Consider the following 16943-nt stretch of genomic DNA (forward strand, 5'->3'; position numbering starts at 1 on the left):
CTGCTTGTAGCCTGGCAAGTTCCAAGGTGGGAGGCCGGAAGTCTGAGATCAAGGCGTCAGCAGAGTTGGTTCCTTCTGAGGACTGTGATAGAGACCCTGTCCAACGCCTCTCCCCTGGCTTCTGGGCTTTGCTGGTGATCTTTGGCGCTCCTTGGCTTGTAGATGCATCATCCCAATCTCTGCCTTATCTTCACATGGCATTCTCCTCAGGTGTTTGTCTGTGTCCAACTTTCCCTTTCTTAAAAGGATACCAGGCATCTTGGGTTAGGGGCCCACCCTGCTCCAGTATGGAATAACTCAGTCTTAACTAAGTATATCTGTAATGACCCTATTTCCATACAAGGTTACAATATGTGGCCCTGGAGATTAGGATTTCAATATATGGATGGGGGCGGAGGGGAGGAATTGAACACATAAACACTTGGTCTTGCTTTTTTCTACTTAATTTTCTTGTTATGAGTAACATTTCTCTATCCCATGGACTTCCTAATTTTGCTTTTCTTCTAGTTTAGACAGCTCCCACATGGTTTTTTTTAACCTCTGCCAATTCTCCAAATGATAGGAAAATTATATCCCTATGGTCTCTTTAACATGTTTATTTTTTCCTTCAGTGTGCTAGCTGTTTTTGGCTTTTTGATTTTGAAGCAGTACTGTGTATATAAACAGGCGGTATATTTTGTTGATTGATTGCTTAAAGAAACAGATGGCCTGGGTTGAAAGTTCATTCAAAGATGGTTAGAGATCACTTTGCTGAAGCAGAATGCCCGAAACAATTCCTGGGAGCCTCTTAAAATAAGACACAGTAATTAAAAGCAACTAGAAATTCTTCCTATACCATTTTAAAAACACAAAACTCATTTATTTTCTGCTTTATATTTTTTATACCAGTTATGAAACTTACTCACTGATAAAGAATTGGGCATGATTTATTTTAAAATTAAATTTAGTTTTGTCTAGCAAAATTAAGAAAATGTCCTGTTTTGTGGTATACATTCCAAGAGAATGCTAATTCCATGAGCACAGGGACATTGACTCACTGTCCTATCCCCCAGCATTAGAACAGTTTCTGTCATTAAAAAAAAGCGTCCCAATAAATATTTGGTGATTAATTTTTTTCAATCATACTTCTTTCTGTTCTTTTCATTTTGTTTTGTTTCCTCAATAAATTTTAGAGAGATCTGCTTGCCATATCCAATTGAACACCCCTACCACACACACATCTGTCGCGGCGCCATGTTCCCCACCTTCACGTCACCCGAGGACCTCTACACGGGCATTAAAGCCCGTGCCCGGCAGCCCTTTCCTCCCACAGTGCCAACCAAGGCTTATGATTCAACAGTTTTGAAGACAAGAGGTAAAATGTGATCTGGAATCAGAACTGTATTAATTCTTATTATTGGGATTTCTTCAATAATAAAATTAAAGCAAGGAGCACAAAGGACTCAAGTCACAATTGTGTGACTTACTAGATCAGGAAACTTGTTCACAGCTGCGACTTTACAATCAGCTGGAGCGCCACCACAGACCCATCATATCAGACTCTCTGCAGGTGATCCCAAACCGTCGACACAGCCTCCCATGTTAGAATCAGAAACCAAAACGATGTAGAATTGGTGCTTTTTATTCCACTTCTATTTTCTATTTTTATTTCTTTCCTGCTCTCACAGTTTAGCTTTTAAAAATTTCATCCTAGCCCAGGTGATCAGCACAAGGGACAGTGTTTGGATCAATCATAGAGTCTGGACGTGGGTGCAGCAGCAGTGATAGAATTGAAAGATCCCCATTGAAATAAGATGCAGAAAACAATGGGAGTAGTTTGTTCAGTCCTTCTTAACACCCTGGAGCATGTTCTCCCAGCTGCAAACCTTGGAGTCTTTGTGAATGTGTTTTATCAGGAATCCCGTACACTAGTCATCGAATCTCTCCCACACTAGACACCTCGGTCTTTGCTGAGGAGACCTACACATGTGCGTAAACAGAGAGGCCACCTCTGGAGAAAGAGTGAAAACACTTGAGAGAGGGATAGAAATGATACGTGGTAGGCAAAGGCAAATATTTGTTGAGTGCATTTAGGTGAGGTAGAAAAGACTCAAGAATTGTCTTATCCTGCAGTTCCTCTATACATAAATATTTGGACCAAAATGCAAGGACAGAATATTGCCATCATCAGCCTCAAACTCAGTGTCTTATTAGCAGAAAGTAACGTTTTGAAAGCTAGCATAGTGGAGTATGTAAGAGCATGGATTCTGGAGTCAGACTGCATGAGTAGAATTCTGGATCTGCCACTTATTCACCTGTGGTCCATGGGAGAGTTTCTGAACTTCTCTGTTCTGCTTCCCAGTCTGCAAAATGGGAATATTATTAATAGAACGCACTTATCAAATAACAGAGACAAACCTTAGCAGTTATTCTCTTACCCTGCTAGCATATAATGACTGCAATATGTACGTACCATGCTGAACTTTCCCATGGCCTCTCAGACCAGGCAGCATTGGAAAAAGGCAGTGAAAGCTGTATCAAGTATGCTGGCTGTCAGTATCAAGCACCATGCTTAGCTATATAGCAGAAGTGGGGAGAGATGGTGCCGTGCAAAAGAACTATAAATGTTCTAAAGGAAATGATAGGTATGATACCTAAACAAGTAAAATTTTTATGACTTTGTTACATAAATTGTCAAAATAAATTTCTTTTTCTCAATCCTGAATTCAGTAATTTCTGAAATTATCTGAAGCACATATAGTTAGCAAGAAATCACAGAAATATGTGTTGAATTCATAACAACACTTTATTTTTTTTTTTTTGAGACGGAGTCTTGCTCTGTTGCCCAGACCTAGAGTGCAGTGGCACTTTCTGGAACCTCTGCTTCCCGGGTCCAAGTGATTCTCCTGCCTCAGCCTCCCAAGTTAGCAGGGACTATAGGAATGTGCCACCACACCCACCCACCCACCTAGTTTTTGTATTTTTAGTAGAGACAGGGTTTCACCATGTTGGCCAGGCTGGTCTCGAACTCCTGACCTCAAGTGATCTGCCTGCCTCAGCCTCACAAAGTGCTGGGATTACAGGCATGAGCCACCATGGCCAGCCCATAAAAACACTTTTCAATGCAGTAACATAAGGGACTGAAAAAACAAGTTGTCCTCTTAATTTCCTGCTCTTCCAAGCCTCTACCTCTCTCCAACCATTCAGTCACTATTAGGGGATTTTTAAAAGATGAGCATACTCTAATAACCCTTATAAAAAAATATTTCCAGGAACTAGTACAGCATTTGGTTTCTGCTCTTCCACTTATTTTCATTCTTCTTTATTAGAACTAAGAAGCATGGGCCAGGTGTGGTGGCTCATGCCTGTAATCCTAGCACTTTGGGAGGCCAAAGTGGGCAGATCACTTGAGGCCAGGAGTTCGAGACCAGCCTAGCCAATATGGCAAAACTCTGTCTCTAGTAAAAATACAAAAATTAGCCGGGCATGGTGGCGCATGCCTGTAGTCCCAGCTAATTGGGAGGCTGAGGCATGAGAATCTCTTGAACCCAGGAGGCAGAGGTTACAGTGAGCTGAGATCATGCCACTGCACTCCAGCCTGGGTGACAGAGAGACTCTGTCTCAAAAAAAAAAAAAGAGAGAGAGAGAGAAAAGGGAGGGAGGGAGGGAGGAAGGGAGGAAAAGGAAGAGAGAAAGAGGAAGGGAGGGAGGGAGGGAGGAAGGAAGGAAGGAAGGAAGGAAGTTAGGAAGTTAAGAGTGCAGGCTCTAGAATCAGATTGCCTGAGTTTGAATTCTACCTTTGAGATGTGGACAAATCACTTATTCTCTCTCTGCTTCTATTTCCTTATCCACTAAAGTTGGAATAACAGTACCTTTCTTATAGTAATGTTAAAAATTGCATGTGATGATATATATAAAACAGTACAGTGACTGGCACATGCTAAATGTTCAATAAACGCCAGCCCTTGTTCTTATTACATATGAAGATGGGTGTTCAGAACATTCTTTAACTTGAAACTTATCACGAGAGTAAAGCAAGCCATGCTGTTTGGTAAAGCTTATCAAATATAAAACAAAGTCTAAAAAGCTGTATTGTTTAAAATGTTCCCTTTCAACACCTTTTTGGTAAGCAAGTACTAACTCAGTTTCAGAAAACTTGATATTTAGGCAGAGAAAAGCCAAAACAGATAATATAGAAATGTATTTGTTGAGCCCCCAGAGACCAGAAAAAAATATCAGAAAGAGGATCCAGGAACACTTATTATTTACCTAAGATCTCTCTCATTAAGAAGAAAGGTGAAGTACTAGTGACTCCTATTACTACTGAGAGCACTAGGGTTAAAGACTCATTTACACTTTGTGTGGCCCACATGCTGCTCCTGTACATGCTTAAGAATTTAAGAGCAACAAGTCAGGTGTGGTGGCCTGCCCTGCCCTGTAGTCCCAGCTACGCAGGAGGCTGAGGTAGAAAAATCATTTGAGCCCAAGGGTTCAAGTCCAGCTTGGGAAACATAGCAAGACGCTATCTTAAAAAAATAAAAAAATAAAAAGAATTCAAGAGCAAGCTGAATCTCTCTAAAGCTGTAACTGCATAGGTAACATGTACACCAACATCCGTCTCTACCTTGTATTATCTCATTTCTATTTATTGTACCTATTAATCCTTAAAAGACTGTTCTTATTTATTGCTTTTCCTGAAATTTTCAGGTAATCCTTATAGATATGAACTGATTGATATTCCCCTGGATTCAAAGAAGAAAGCAGTGACTTGGCCAGGTCAGGGTGTATATTATGATGTAAGTATATTTTTAAATATGTGTTTAAAAGAAAGTAACAAATATTTTTGGTCAATACATTTATAAAAATCTAGGCTTGACATGGTGGCAAACACCCATAATCCCAGCACTTAGGGAAGCCAAGGTGGGCAGATTGCTTGAGGTCAGTTGTTTGAGACCAGCCTGACCAACATGGTGAAACCCTGTCTCTACTAGAAAATACAAAAATTAGCCAGGCGTGGTGGTGCACGCCTGTAGTCCTAGCTACTCAGGAGGCTGAGGCACGAGAATCGCTTGAACCTGGGAGGTGAAGGTTGCAGTGAGCCAAGATCATGCCACTCCACTCCAGCCTGAGCAACAGAGTGAACTCTGTTTCAAAAAAAAAAAAAATCTAAAAGATTATTTTCATTTTCTATCTGAATGTAAAATTTGAGATTTTGACTATGATTTACATTTTTCAGTTTTCTTAGCTGATTTCATGTACTGTTGGTAGTTGTGGAACATTCCACAGTTACCAAAAAAAAAGTTTGCCCCCAGGAAGATGGTGGAGGAGGGCTGCATTTCTCACACTGTGTTCCTCCAACCCTATTCTTACAACTTATAATACATCCAGTCACTCCAAATATTCAGAGAGTAAATGGGAGATTTCCAGAAAGATTTGCAAGCTATTATTGTTCCAGCCATTATTATCATATTGGTGTCAAGTCGAAAATGAAATAAAACAATAGCCACCATTTATTGAGAAATTGCTACACACCTAACCACTCTAAATACATCATTTAACCCTTTCAATAACCTCCTAAGGTTAGCATCATCATTTCCATGTTATAGTTAAGGAAACTGTGACTCAGAATTTGTGACTATGTCATGATCACAGAAATCAGGTTTGTGAAGTTCTAGTCTCTGACCTTAACCTCTGTCCCGTAACTCCACATGGATAAAAAGAGAAAATTATAAATCAAGAGGGAAAATATCTAGACGTTTGAAAATAATAATAGCTAACATGGTTGGTGAGAAGCAGTGCCAAGTGTTCTCCATATATTATCTCTTGGCATCCAGCAATCCATGAGATAGGCAAGTGATAATTTTGGGATGTTGGAAACATTTGAATTTTACTTGGCAAACCATTATGACAGGCCCAGCATGTGGTCACCACCATGTCACAGAGTCATCTATAAAGTAAGTCATTTCCCGTTTGTTTTTTTAAAGTTAAATGTCAAAAAGAATTCCTAACGAAGCATCTGTTTTACTGGATCTCTTTCAGTTTTTAAGCAAAATCTATATCTGAACAACCCAGAAATATGAGAAGTTATTCTAGAATCCATCCTATCATTACGTGTTCTTATAGCCAAAGGCTCCAGATCTGTAGCTAAGTTTCTTCCTAGTCATTAAAATCCTGTTTTCCTCACGTCACATTCCTTGGCAACCATCCTGAATAGCTCCCCTCTGCCTGAGTGTAAAACCCGATGCTTTAACTGAGGTGCAGAGACCCCTCAGGATCTGCCCTTAGCTCCAGCCTGCAGCCTGGCCCCACCCGCTGGTTCCCAAACAGGTTCATGCATTTCCCTCCCTGGAATGCCCTCCTCCCAAGGCCTCTCTGCCCAACACTTGCTAATTCAAGGCTCAGCTCAACCCTCCTTGTTTCTGTTATGTAGCAAAGAGAACCAGGTCAGGAGGCCTGTGTACTTGCTGGTCACTCCTCTGTTGCCATTTGCTGTATAAGCGATACTAGGCAGATTATTTCCCTTTTCGGAGCTTTAATTCATAAAACCTATCTGGGTAATTTCACTAAAATCTGTCCTGTAAATTTCACAAGATATGAGGATCATATGAAAGATTCAAAACTAGAAAATACTATAATTTATAAGGCATTTTTTTTTTTTTTTTTTTGAGACGGAGTCTCGCTCTGTCGCCCAGGCTGGAGTGCAGTGGCGCAGTCTCGGCTCACTGCAAACTCCACCTCCCGGGTTCATGCCATTCTCCTGCCTCAGCCTCTCCGAGTAGCTGGGACTACAGGCGCCCGCCACCACGCCCGGCTAATTTTTTGTATTTTTAGTAGAGACGGGGTTTCACCGTGGTCTCGATCTCCTGACCTCGTGATCCGCCCGCCTCGGCCTCCCAAAGTGCTGGGATTACAAGCGTGAGCCACTGCGCCCGGCCTATAAGGCATTATTATTACTCCAGCAGAAATGATATCTCCCTCTTCTGACTTCTACCACACATACTATAACCAGTAACTTTTCACATGTATTTCATATTTCATCAACTAAATTATGAGTTATTTGAGAACAGAATATGTTATGTGTATATCCCCACAGTACATTGTACATAAATATTTTTGGCTGATTTATTTATTTATTTCTTATTTCTGATGATTAATCCCACTTTCTTAATCTTTATTAACTGCTCTTAATTTCCAACCTTTCACATTTTCTTCTGGCTCATCCCTAACTCTAATCAAGTTTTGCATTTCCCTGGACAAAGAAGTAAAAATAAAATAGATACTGAGCTTCATGGGAGTAACTCATGACTCACCTTTTTTTTTTCTCTAATCTCTGGGATAATACCCTATACTTGTCCTTCCAAATTTCCTGCCTTTCATCATTTAATTGGGGGAGCTAATCTACAATGTTCTTTATCTACAATGTTCTATTCCCATTAAAGGATTTTTTTTTAAGAGACGAGGTCTCATTATGTTGCCCACTAACCAGAAAGGGGGAATTGTTAAGTATAGCCTACAGCTGCCTCCTCATGTCTTTTAAGTTTGGCCTAAAGATTTCTCCATACAAAATGAACTGCATCCTAACTGGATGCATAAACAGACTGCAACCTACTCTTGTGCCAATCACCTAGTTTTGGCCAATCAAAGGCAGCCAACTGTTCAAACCATGTTCAAATAAGACAAACATTAAGCTGTAACCAATCTGGCTGTTTCTGTGTCTCACTTCTGTTTTCTATAGGTCACTTTCCTTTTTCTGTCCATAAACCTTCTTCCACCACCTGGCGGCGGCAGAGTCTCTGAACCTATTTTGGTTTGGCGACTGCCCAGTTTATGAGTTGGTTTTTGTTTAATTAAATGCTTTAAATTCTAAAATATATACATAAAAATGAGAAACAAAAGAAAAAGAGAGCCGGGCGCGGTGGCTCACGCCTGTAATCCCAGCACTTTGGGAGGCCAAGACGGGTGGATCACGAGGTCAGGAGATCGAGACCATCTTGGCTAACACGGTGAAACCCCGTTTCTACTAAAAATACAAAAAATTAGCCGGGCATGTTGGCGGGCGCCTGTAGTCCCAGCTACTCGGGAGGCTGAGGCAGGAGAATGGCGTGAACCCAGGAGGCGGAGCTTGCAGTGAGCCGAGATCGCGCCACTGCACTCCAACCTGGGGGACACAGCAAGACTCCGTCTCAAAAAAAAAAAGAAAAAGAGATGGCCAGATGCAGTGACTCATGCCTGTTATCCCTTCGGGAGGCACTTTGGGAGGCCAAGGCAGGTGGATCACTTGAGGTCAGGAGCTTAAGACCAGCCTGACCAACATGGCGGAACCCTGTCTCTACTAAAAATATAAAAATTAGTTGAGCATGGTGGGGCATGCCTGTAACCTCAGCTACTCAGGAGGCCGAGGCAGGAGAATTGCACGAACTCGGGAGGCAGAGGCTGCAGTAAACCAAGATGGCACCACTGCACTCCAGCCTGGGTAAGAGTAAGACTCTGTCTCAAAAAAAAAAAAAAAAGAGACAGATTCTGTCTCATGCTGCCTTTCCCTGCAGTGGCTGTTCACAGGTGCGATCATGGCACACCATATCCTCAAACTTCTGGCCTTATGCATTCTCCTGCTTCAGCCTCCTAAGTATCTGGGGCTGCAGCTGTGCACCACCACACCAGGCTCAGGAGGATATTTTTTATAGTATTTACCTTTCCTATTGCCAGAGCAGTGGTCCTCAACCTTGGCTGCACATTAGAATCACCAGGGGTGCAGGCTGCACCCCACACCAATTAAATCATTCTCTGAGAATGGAACTCATAGCAAGAATGCCTTGTTTTTCAAGGACTTGTAACTTGCATTTCTGGGATAATAGTCTTCTCTCTCCTTCTACTCTACCCAGGGAAGGAGAAGGGACACTACTAACCTGATAAGCAGGTCCAAAAATGTGTCACCTAGCTGCAAAACAGAAAACTCCAGGAGCCATATGTTAGTACTTTCCATCCAAGCCAATAAGAAAATATGTATAACATACTGCTCTAAAACTTATCGGCTCTGTGACCTGGGTAACATACTTAATCCTTCAATACCTAGTTTCCTCATAGATAAAGCAGGAATAATAATAAAATCTATCTGATAGTGCTGTCCTGAGAATGAAATACACAGAAAAGCACCCAGCATGATATTGGTACACTGTAAGTTCATAATAAATATTAGCTGCTATCAGGATTATTATTCCAATGGTTATAATACTTTGTTGACCTAGCAACATAAAGAAATGGGTAACCTTGGAAAGGAGAATATTCCACATAAGAACGTTAACCTTTTAAAAATTAAGTCCTGGGGCTTCATGTTAATGGTGTGTTAAATGTCGTTTTTCCCTCCTCCTTTCACTTTGCATGTGGATGCAGCAGCTGTGCCTTCAGCAGCTATTGAGATCAGACACCCCTTTCCCACCCAGACCCCAGAGCTGCCCTAGCTTTGCCTCTTTGGACTGGCCCAGTTTTCCCCACCAGAGTCATTAGTGATCATTGTACTTATCACTCTATTCGGGGCCTCTCCTGCTACCCTTCTCTTCCCACTGAGATCTCTTCTCACTGACCATTTCCATCCATTACCAAACCAATCAACATTCCTTTTCCTTTTCCAATTGGCAAACATAAACAGGTTTTATTTTTATTTTGAGATGGAGTCTCGCTCTGTCACCTAGGCTGAAGTGCAGTGGCACGATCTCGGCTCACTGCAGCCTCTGCCTTCCGGGTTCAAGCAATTCTCCTGCCTCAATCTCTGGAGTAGCTGAGCCCACAGATGTGCGCCACTATGCCCAGCTAATTTTTGTGTTTTTAGTAGAGACGGGTTCACCGTGTTGTCCAGGCTGGTCTCAAACTCCTGGCCTCAAGTGATCCTCCCTCCTGGGCCTGCCAAAGTGCTGGGATTACAGGTGTGAGCCGCTGTGCACGGCCCATACATAGCTTTTAATACTTGACTCGTGTGGGCTGTTTGTTTCATTGCTTACTCAAGTGGCTGAAGACTTTTGTGCTATTTCTCAAGAACTTGAATGTCTAGCCTTAGCTTTTAGGATATGAGAATAGTCTCTAGGATGAAATCTACCTTGTAATCATTTTTTGATAAGATGAGATATAATCACAAAGGTCAAGTGCCATAAACCTCCTTACCTGGGACTTTTTGAAATGTTTTTAACAAAACCATTTTCAAAACCTCACTGAGAATAACACAATGTTCATTACAACCCAGCTTTCTGCACACCTAAATATTTGGACAGACCCGTGGCTTCCCTTTGAAAGAGAGCTCACCGATATCACCCCTTCAAAGGGGAGCAGTTTTTCTTCTTGATCCACCTGCCATCTTTCCAATCGAAAATGCCCATCCCCATCCTAGAAATACTTTCCTCATTCCAGGGACAGTTCTCTCTCCAACATACCACCATACTCCACACTCATCCTTAAGTGGCCGTAATGAATTTGGTGATCATGCAGGGACCTCCTTTAGAAAGGAGTCATCTTACCAAATAACTGGACGCCCACAGTGCACCTCTCTGTGGCTGCCAGCACCCTGTGCCCCCTCCCACCTGCTCAGGCCCATTGACAGACAAGGTGCCCAGAATGGGAAACAAACTGTCTGTCTCTCTCATCTTTTGTCTCACACCCGCAATGTTCCCACCATTCCATCTCAGGCAGTACTGTTATCCAACCAGGCGTCCTCTTCTCCCTTCAGCCCTCTCTCTTTCCTAAGCCCTGACTAGATGCCAAAAATAATTCTCTCTGCCAGTCTCTTATTTGCTCCCTCTCTCCGTCTCTCTCTCTCTCTCTCTGTCTCCATCCCAGATATAAATGAACGAAGTCCTTATCATAATCTGTTAGTGTAAAAATGGTGCTAATACAATAGAATTAATTAACATATCTAATAAAGAACCAGTATTCCCAAATGCCAAAGCTTCTGCAAATGGCAATGTGGTCTCCACAGTAAACCTTTTAACCTCCCCTATTTAACCTGGTTAAGCCCCATCATTCAAGACTAAAATAAAACAAAAAAAAACACTTATATTTGCTTTTTTTGTTTCATTTAATATACTACAACCATGTTATTTTAGTGACAATTTATGGAGTTTTGGTGCCTAGCACAGAACTCTCAGAACCTTGTACACGGTTTTACATGCAATAGGTATTCAGTAAATGTTTATCAAATAGGTTATGAGTTACATATATTATATGAGCTATGCCAGGAATGTAACCACAATTTATATAGTACTATTCCTCTGAGAATATATTCCAAATTCAAAACAACTAATGTCACTTATTTGTAAACTGGAGTGTCTGTCTAGAAACTAACATCTCAGGAACTGGAATTCCTTTCTGCTGTGGGCTTATCTTCCATATCACATACAAACTGTACCCTGAGTTTAGTGTATTGAGCCAATGAATACCTTTGGAGTGAATGATTTCCACCACCCCTCTCTCACTGTCCTCTCAGAGTAACATCCCCTTAACATACTGAAAACTGGCCAGTTCCCCTCTCAAATGTTTCCTGCCTCTTTAGCCCCTTCTCAAGACGTCACAGGCTACAGTAAAGTTTCACATTGCTTATTTCCTTTCCCGTGCCCTTGAATGTGTTTCAGTAGGTCTCTGTTGTTAGTTCAACCAGTGTAAGACACAAGATTAATCCAGCCCCATAGAACAATATTTTTTTAAAAGTCCTTCTTGGCCGGGCATGGTGGCTCATGCCTGTAATCCCAGCATTTTGGGAGGCCGAGGCAGGCAAATCACCTGAGGTCAGGAGTTCGAGACCAGCCTGGCCAACCATGGTGAAACCCCGTCTCTACTAAAAGTACAAAAATTAGCCGGGCATGGTGGCACACATCTGTAGTCCCAGCTACTTGGGAGGCTGAGGCAGGAGAATCACTTGAACCCAGGAGGCAGAGGTTGTAGTGAGCCGAGATTGCATCACTGCACTCCAGCCTGGGGGACAAGAGCAAGAGCAAGACTCCATCTCAAAAAAAAAACAAAAAAACAAAAAACAGTCTTTCTTATTTCCAAGTAAGCTGGCTCTGCAAATAATAAAAAAGATAAGGAGATCAAAGGGGGCTTTCTTTATCCCTGAATAAGTAAGCCACATATTTGTTAAAGGTTTATAGGGGTAGCAGTGCCTTTTACCATGATTATATGTAAAATGGAATTACTCTAATCTCACAGGATTGCTATGAACAGCATAACCCTTAGGCCCAGGAACTTTAGAAGGCCCCACATTTTAGAGGGCCAGTTCTGGCCTTCCTCTGGCTGTGGCCCTTTCTGTGGAGCAAGAGGATATGTTCGTCTGGAGCCCATGCTTCTCTGTCTCCCTCCCCTGATCATGATCTTGAACCACAGAATTCCCTGACCAAATGGCTTTGAGCCCAATCCTAGGCCCTTCTTGGGGTCTCTTCCTCAAGTCCATCTTCCCAAGGGTTGGCAGTGCTGCCAAGCTGGTATATACCTCATGGCCAAAGGAGTGACCAAAACATGACTGCATGCCTGTTTGCTAGAAGTGGGGTGGTGGGTAAATGGGGCGGGTAAAGAAGAAAGCAGTCAGGGTGTTGAGGCCAGGGGCCAGCGGCTGGCTCTTCCTGAACCACCCTGTCCCAGTGCAGAACTCGAAGTAGTCCAAGAAGTCCAAATTTAAAACTGGTCTTCCAGGTTGTTCCAGAGATATTTTGTCAAAGCAGGTGAAAGGAACATATTTTATTTAACATTTATTTACTTGATTTATAAATTTAACTATTTAGTCAAATGGAATACGGACTTCCATTTGTACTTTCATCCCAGGCCCTCAAGTGTTAAGGGTGGGCCTGGCTGTGAGGGCACCCAGCAGCCTAATGTTGAAGAAATGCTAGTTCCACACTTGCCACCGCTATCCATACCTCTGCTCCTGCTGTTTCTTTGGCCTCCACATCTCTGCACATCATTCAAGGCCCAGTTTCTGCATATAACATGACATGGCCTCTTGTCTCCACCCTCCCTCCCTGTTTCCCAGCTCCACTTCCCCATTCAGGTGAATTCAATCTCTCCCTTCTTTGAACTTTCAAATAATTGTGTCTCATGGTCGAGCATGGTAGCTCATGTCTATAACCCTAATGCTTGATAGGCTGAAGTAGGAGGAACACTTGAGGTCAGGAGTTTGAGACCAGCCTGGGCAACATGATGAGACCCTGTCTGTACAAAAAGTATTTTTTAAAGAAAAAGCCAGGAGTGGTGGTACAGGCCTGTAGTCCAGGCTGTTCAGGAGGCTGAAGCCAGAGGATCACTTGAGCCCAAGGGTTGGAGGATTCAGTGAGCTATGATTGTACCACTGCACTCCAGCCTGGGTGGCAGGGTGAGACCCTGTCTCTGGAAAAAAAAAAAAAAGTGTCTTTACTTATTTTATGACAAAGAATTACTTTTTAAAATCTTTTTGTCATTTGTGTTTCATGCTTTATCTCCCCTACTAGCCAATATGTTCCTGGATGGCAAGATTTGTTTCGGATCCGTGCTTGTTTCCAGCCACTACTGTGCACATATAGGTGCTTAGTAAATATTAAGTATCATAAGAGAGATACTGAGAAAAGGTGAATTTCTAAGTAACCAAAAAGACTGCAGTGAAACTCACTTATTCACTCATATTTACATGCATAGCTCTTTTGAAAATATAAAATAAAACTCTATAGTTACGTCTGAAGAATGAAAATTTTATTTGAATTTGAGTGATTTAAACTTCATTGGAAATTCATAAAAGACATCAAATGGTTTCATTTCAGGCATGGAAGGAAAAGTAGAAGGCACACAATTTTAGCTAAACTTAGCCAAAAGACCACCTCAGAGCCCTTTGTATTGCTAATAAAATTTCACTGGAGGTAGAGTATTCAGGGACATTTCTCCAATACACATTATCAAAGTCCCTGCTAAGGCAAAAGACTTTTAGAAAAGACCTTACTATTTATTTGATAGGATATTGTGTTTAACTCTATATATGGTTCCAATTATAGCAATTAGTAATTAGTAATTAATGACCAAAAAAAACAGTATCTGACGTCAGCCTGGAATTTCCTTTGCCTCTTTCCTGCTGAGATGATGAATCAGCTCTTATTCTAGTAGATGACATTAACAGCAGTAATCTTTATGTTCATATTTTAGTTTCCCAGAGGTGTTGAGAAAAATAAGCCAGTATTCTACCCAAAACCTCCTAAAACCTTCGCTCCTAACACTTCTTTAAATTCATGGGACCCTATTTGCTCTGCCAAAGAAGCCAACATACAAAGAAATCTTGAGAGGTCCCACTGGCTCACTTCGTACACTCATGATTTTACAGGTATGAGTTCACTTTCATACAAGTAAAAATCAGAACAAAATTGGAATATTTAACAAATGCTATGACAAGCCTTCAACTTCTCATATTTTTGCCTTTTTCGCAATCTAAGTATTTAAATCCTAAGTAATAAGAATTAAGGTGGGTGGTAAATTCCTCTTCATAGGTAGCTGGGAGGTAGGGTTGGTTTTCATTTTATTGGTTCTAATTATATTACAAAGGGAATGGGTAAGTTTTCCTATAAAGGGTAATATAACTGCCATTCTCTGTTTACCCTAACAAAATAATAAGATGATGTTTCCATTAAGGTCTGGGGCCAATGGACCCCCTTGAACTGGATGATTACCATGAAAAGATGGTAGCAGAGTTAACAGGAAAGATAGGATTTGACCCAGAGCCTGTAAGTAATTGCAGTCAACTCTCAGTTATTTGGGGGGAGAGTGCTGGGCTCCTTCTTGCTTTGCCACTTTTTGTGTATTGGGTTTTAGCAACCAAGTTAGCAAATGGAAATTTTTACTCATTTTAGAAGTGAATTCTGAGCTGATTTGAACTGGTTTGAATACTTTGTCTGCTGTTTGGGAAAACAAGCAAGATTTCTTTTCTTGGGCCAGGCACGGTGCCTCACACCTGTAATCCCAGCACTTTGGGAGGCCAAGGCGGACAGATCACGAGGTCAGGAGTTCGAGACCAACCTGGCCAATATGGTGAAACTCTGTCTCTACTAAAAATACAAAAATTAGCCAGGCGTGGTGGCACTCGCCTCTACTCCCAGCTACTCAGGAGGGTGAGGCAGAAGAATCGCTTGAACCCAGGAGGCAGAGGTTACAGTGAGTTGAGATCGTGCCACTGCACTCCGGCCTAGATGACAGAGCGAGACTACGTCTCAAAAAAAAAAAAAGATTTCTTCTTCAGAGTGGTTTGTTTTTTTTTTTTAACAGTTTTTCTACTATGCTACTGTTGCTGAAATAACTTACAAAAGAAGCAGTTTACAAAAGAATTTAACTAGTAATTTAATGAGATTCCTAGTAAATTCCGTAGATCTTTGCTTTTTTTTTTTTTTTTTTTTTCTTCTTGAGACAGAGTCTCACTCTGTTGCCAGGCTGGAGTACAGTGTCATGATCTCAGCTCACTGCAACCTCCACCTCCTGGGTTCAAGCGATTCTCATGCCTCAGCCTCCAGAGTAGCTGGGATTGCAGGCACGCACCACCACACCCAGCTAATTTTTGTATTTGTAGTAGAGACGGGGTTTTACCATGTTGACCAGGATGGTCTCAATCTCCTGACCTCGTGATTCGCCCGCCTTGGCCTCCCAAAGTGCTGGGATTACAGGCGTGAGCTACTGCGCCCAGCCCTTTGCATATTTATGTATCTTGTACATTACCATTGCTTTTGAAGAAATAAAGGCTTCCTCCTGATATTCATTAATAATTGAGAGCTGGCTGAATTACAAATGAAAAGCCAATACATTCTCTGCAGATATCAATAGAGACTTTTAAATTGATTATGCGAAATGGCCTGGAAGAAATAATCAAGCCCTTTAATGAGCAAAAGTATAATCTGTTGGTTTAATCATGTAAATGAGATGAAATGACCTAATAGTTTGCATATGTGTTGTTTTATTTGAGGCCTAAATTTTATTCTCGATGACTACAAATTTTGAAAACAAAATTAACATTTTAAAGATATATAAATTGTGAAAAACACATGGAAAAACAAGTAAGATTATTTCAGTTTGAACACTAAAAACTGAGCTGGATCAGGCTCGGTGGCTCAAGCCTGTAATCCTAGCACTTTGGGAGGCTGAAGTGGGTGGATCGCCTGAGGTCAGGAGTTCGAGACCAGCTTCGCCAACATGGTGAGCCCTGTCTCTACTAAAAATACAAAAATTAGCCGGGTGTGGTGGCAGGCGCCTGTAATCCCAGCTACTCTGGAGGCTGAGACAGGAGAATCGCTTGAACCGGGGGGATGGGGCGGAGGTTGCAGTGAGCCAAGATCGTGCTGGGCAGGGGGAAAAAAGAAAACAAAAAAACTGAGCTGAGGGCCGGGCACGGTGGCTCACGCCTATAATCCCAGCACTTTGGGAGACTGAGGTGGGTGGACCACCTGAGGTCAGGAGTTCGAGACCAGCCTGGCCAACATGGTGAAACCCTGTCTCTACTAAAAATACAAAAATTAGCTGGGCATGGTGGCACATGCCTGTAGTCCTAGCTACTCAGGAGGCTAAGGTGGGAGAATCACTTGAATCTGGGAGGCGGAGGTTGCTGTGAGCAAAGGTTGTGCCACTGCACTCCAGCCTGGGCAACAGAGTGAGACTCCGTCTCAAAATAAATTAATAAATAAAATAAAAACTGAGCTGAATATACTGATTTTACATTTGCTTCAGCATTTCCTAAGGTGATATAACACCAGGAGCAGGTTTATAGACTGTGTTTTATCATTCACTGAAGGGTTTTTAATAATTTTTATGTTGAATTTGCAATGAGCATTCTCTAAGGATAGAAAATATTATATGAACACATATTGTCAGGTGTGTTCAACAACTGTCCAGATTTCCAGAGATTCGACCCTGTATGGTATGTACAAAATACATATTCCATTATATACAGGATGTTTGCCAAATTTGTTATATACAAAATCATTGTGCAAGCA

General features: G+C 41.8%; 1 protein-coding gene across 3 annotated transcripts in view; it reads left to right on the forward strand.

The window, feature by feature from the left end:
* SPMIP4 (sperm microtubule inner protein 4) overlaps window positions 1-16943 on the forward strand; it is a 51039-nt gene that overhangs the window by 31057 nt on the left and 3039 nt on the right. For all 3 annotated transcript variants that reach the window (XM_032759050.2, XM_058446309.1, XM_058446313.1), the window contains 4 exons: window positions 1173-1354; window positions 4687-4775; window positions 14122-14296; window positions 14602-14693. In XM_032759050.2, coding sequence (XP_032614941.1) covers window positions 1173-1354; window positions 4687-4775; window positions 14122-14296; window positions 14602-14693 — 538 coding nt within the window. The remainder of the gene's footprint in view (window positions 1-1172; window positions 1355-4686; window positions 4776-14121; window positions 14297-14601; window positions 14694-16943) is intronic.

The sequence above is a fragment of the Hylobates moloch genome, unplaced genomic scaffold (assembly GCF_009828535.3).
Source record: "Hylobates moloch isolate HMO894 unplaced genomic scaffold, HMol_V3 SCAFFOLD_1, whole genome shotgun sequence".
In the NCBI taxonomy this organism is placed as follows: domain Eukaryota; kingdom Metazoa; phylum Chordata; class Mammalia; order Primates; family Hylobatidae; genus Hylobates; species Hylobates moloch.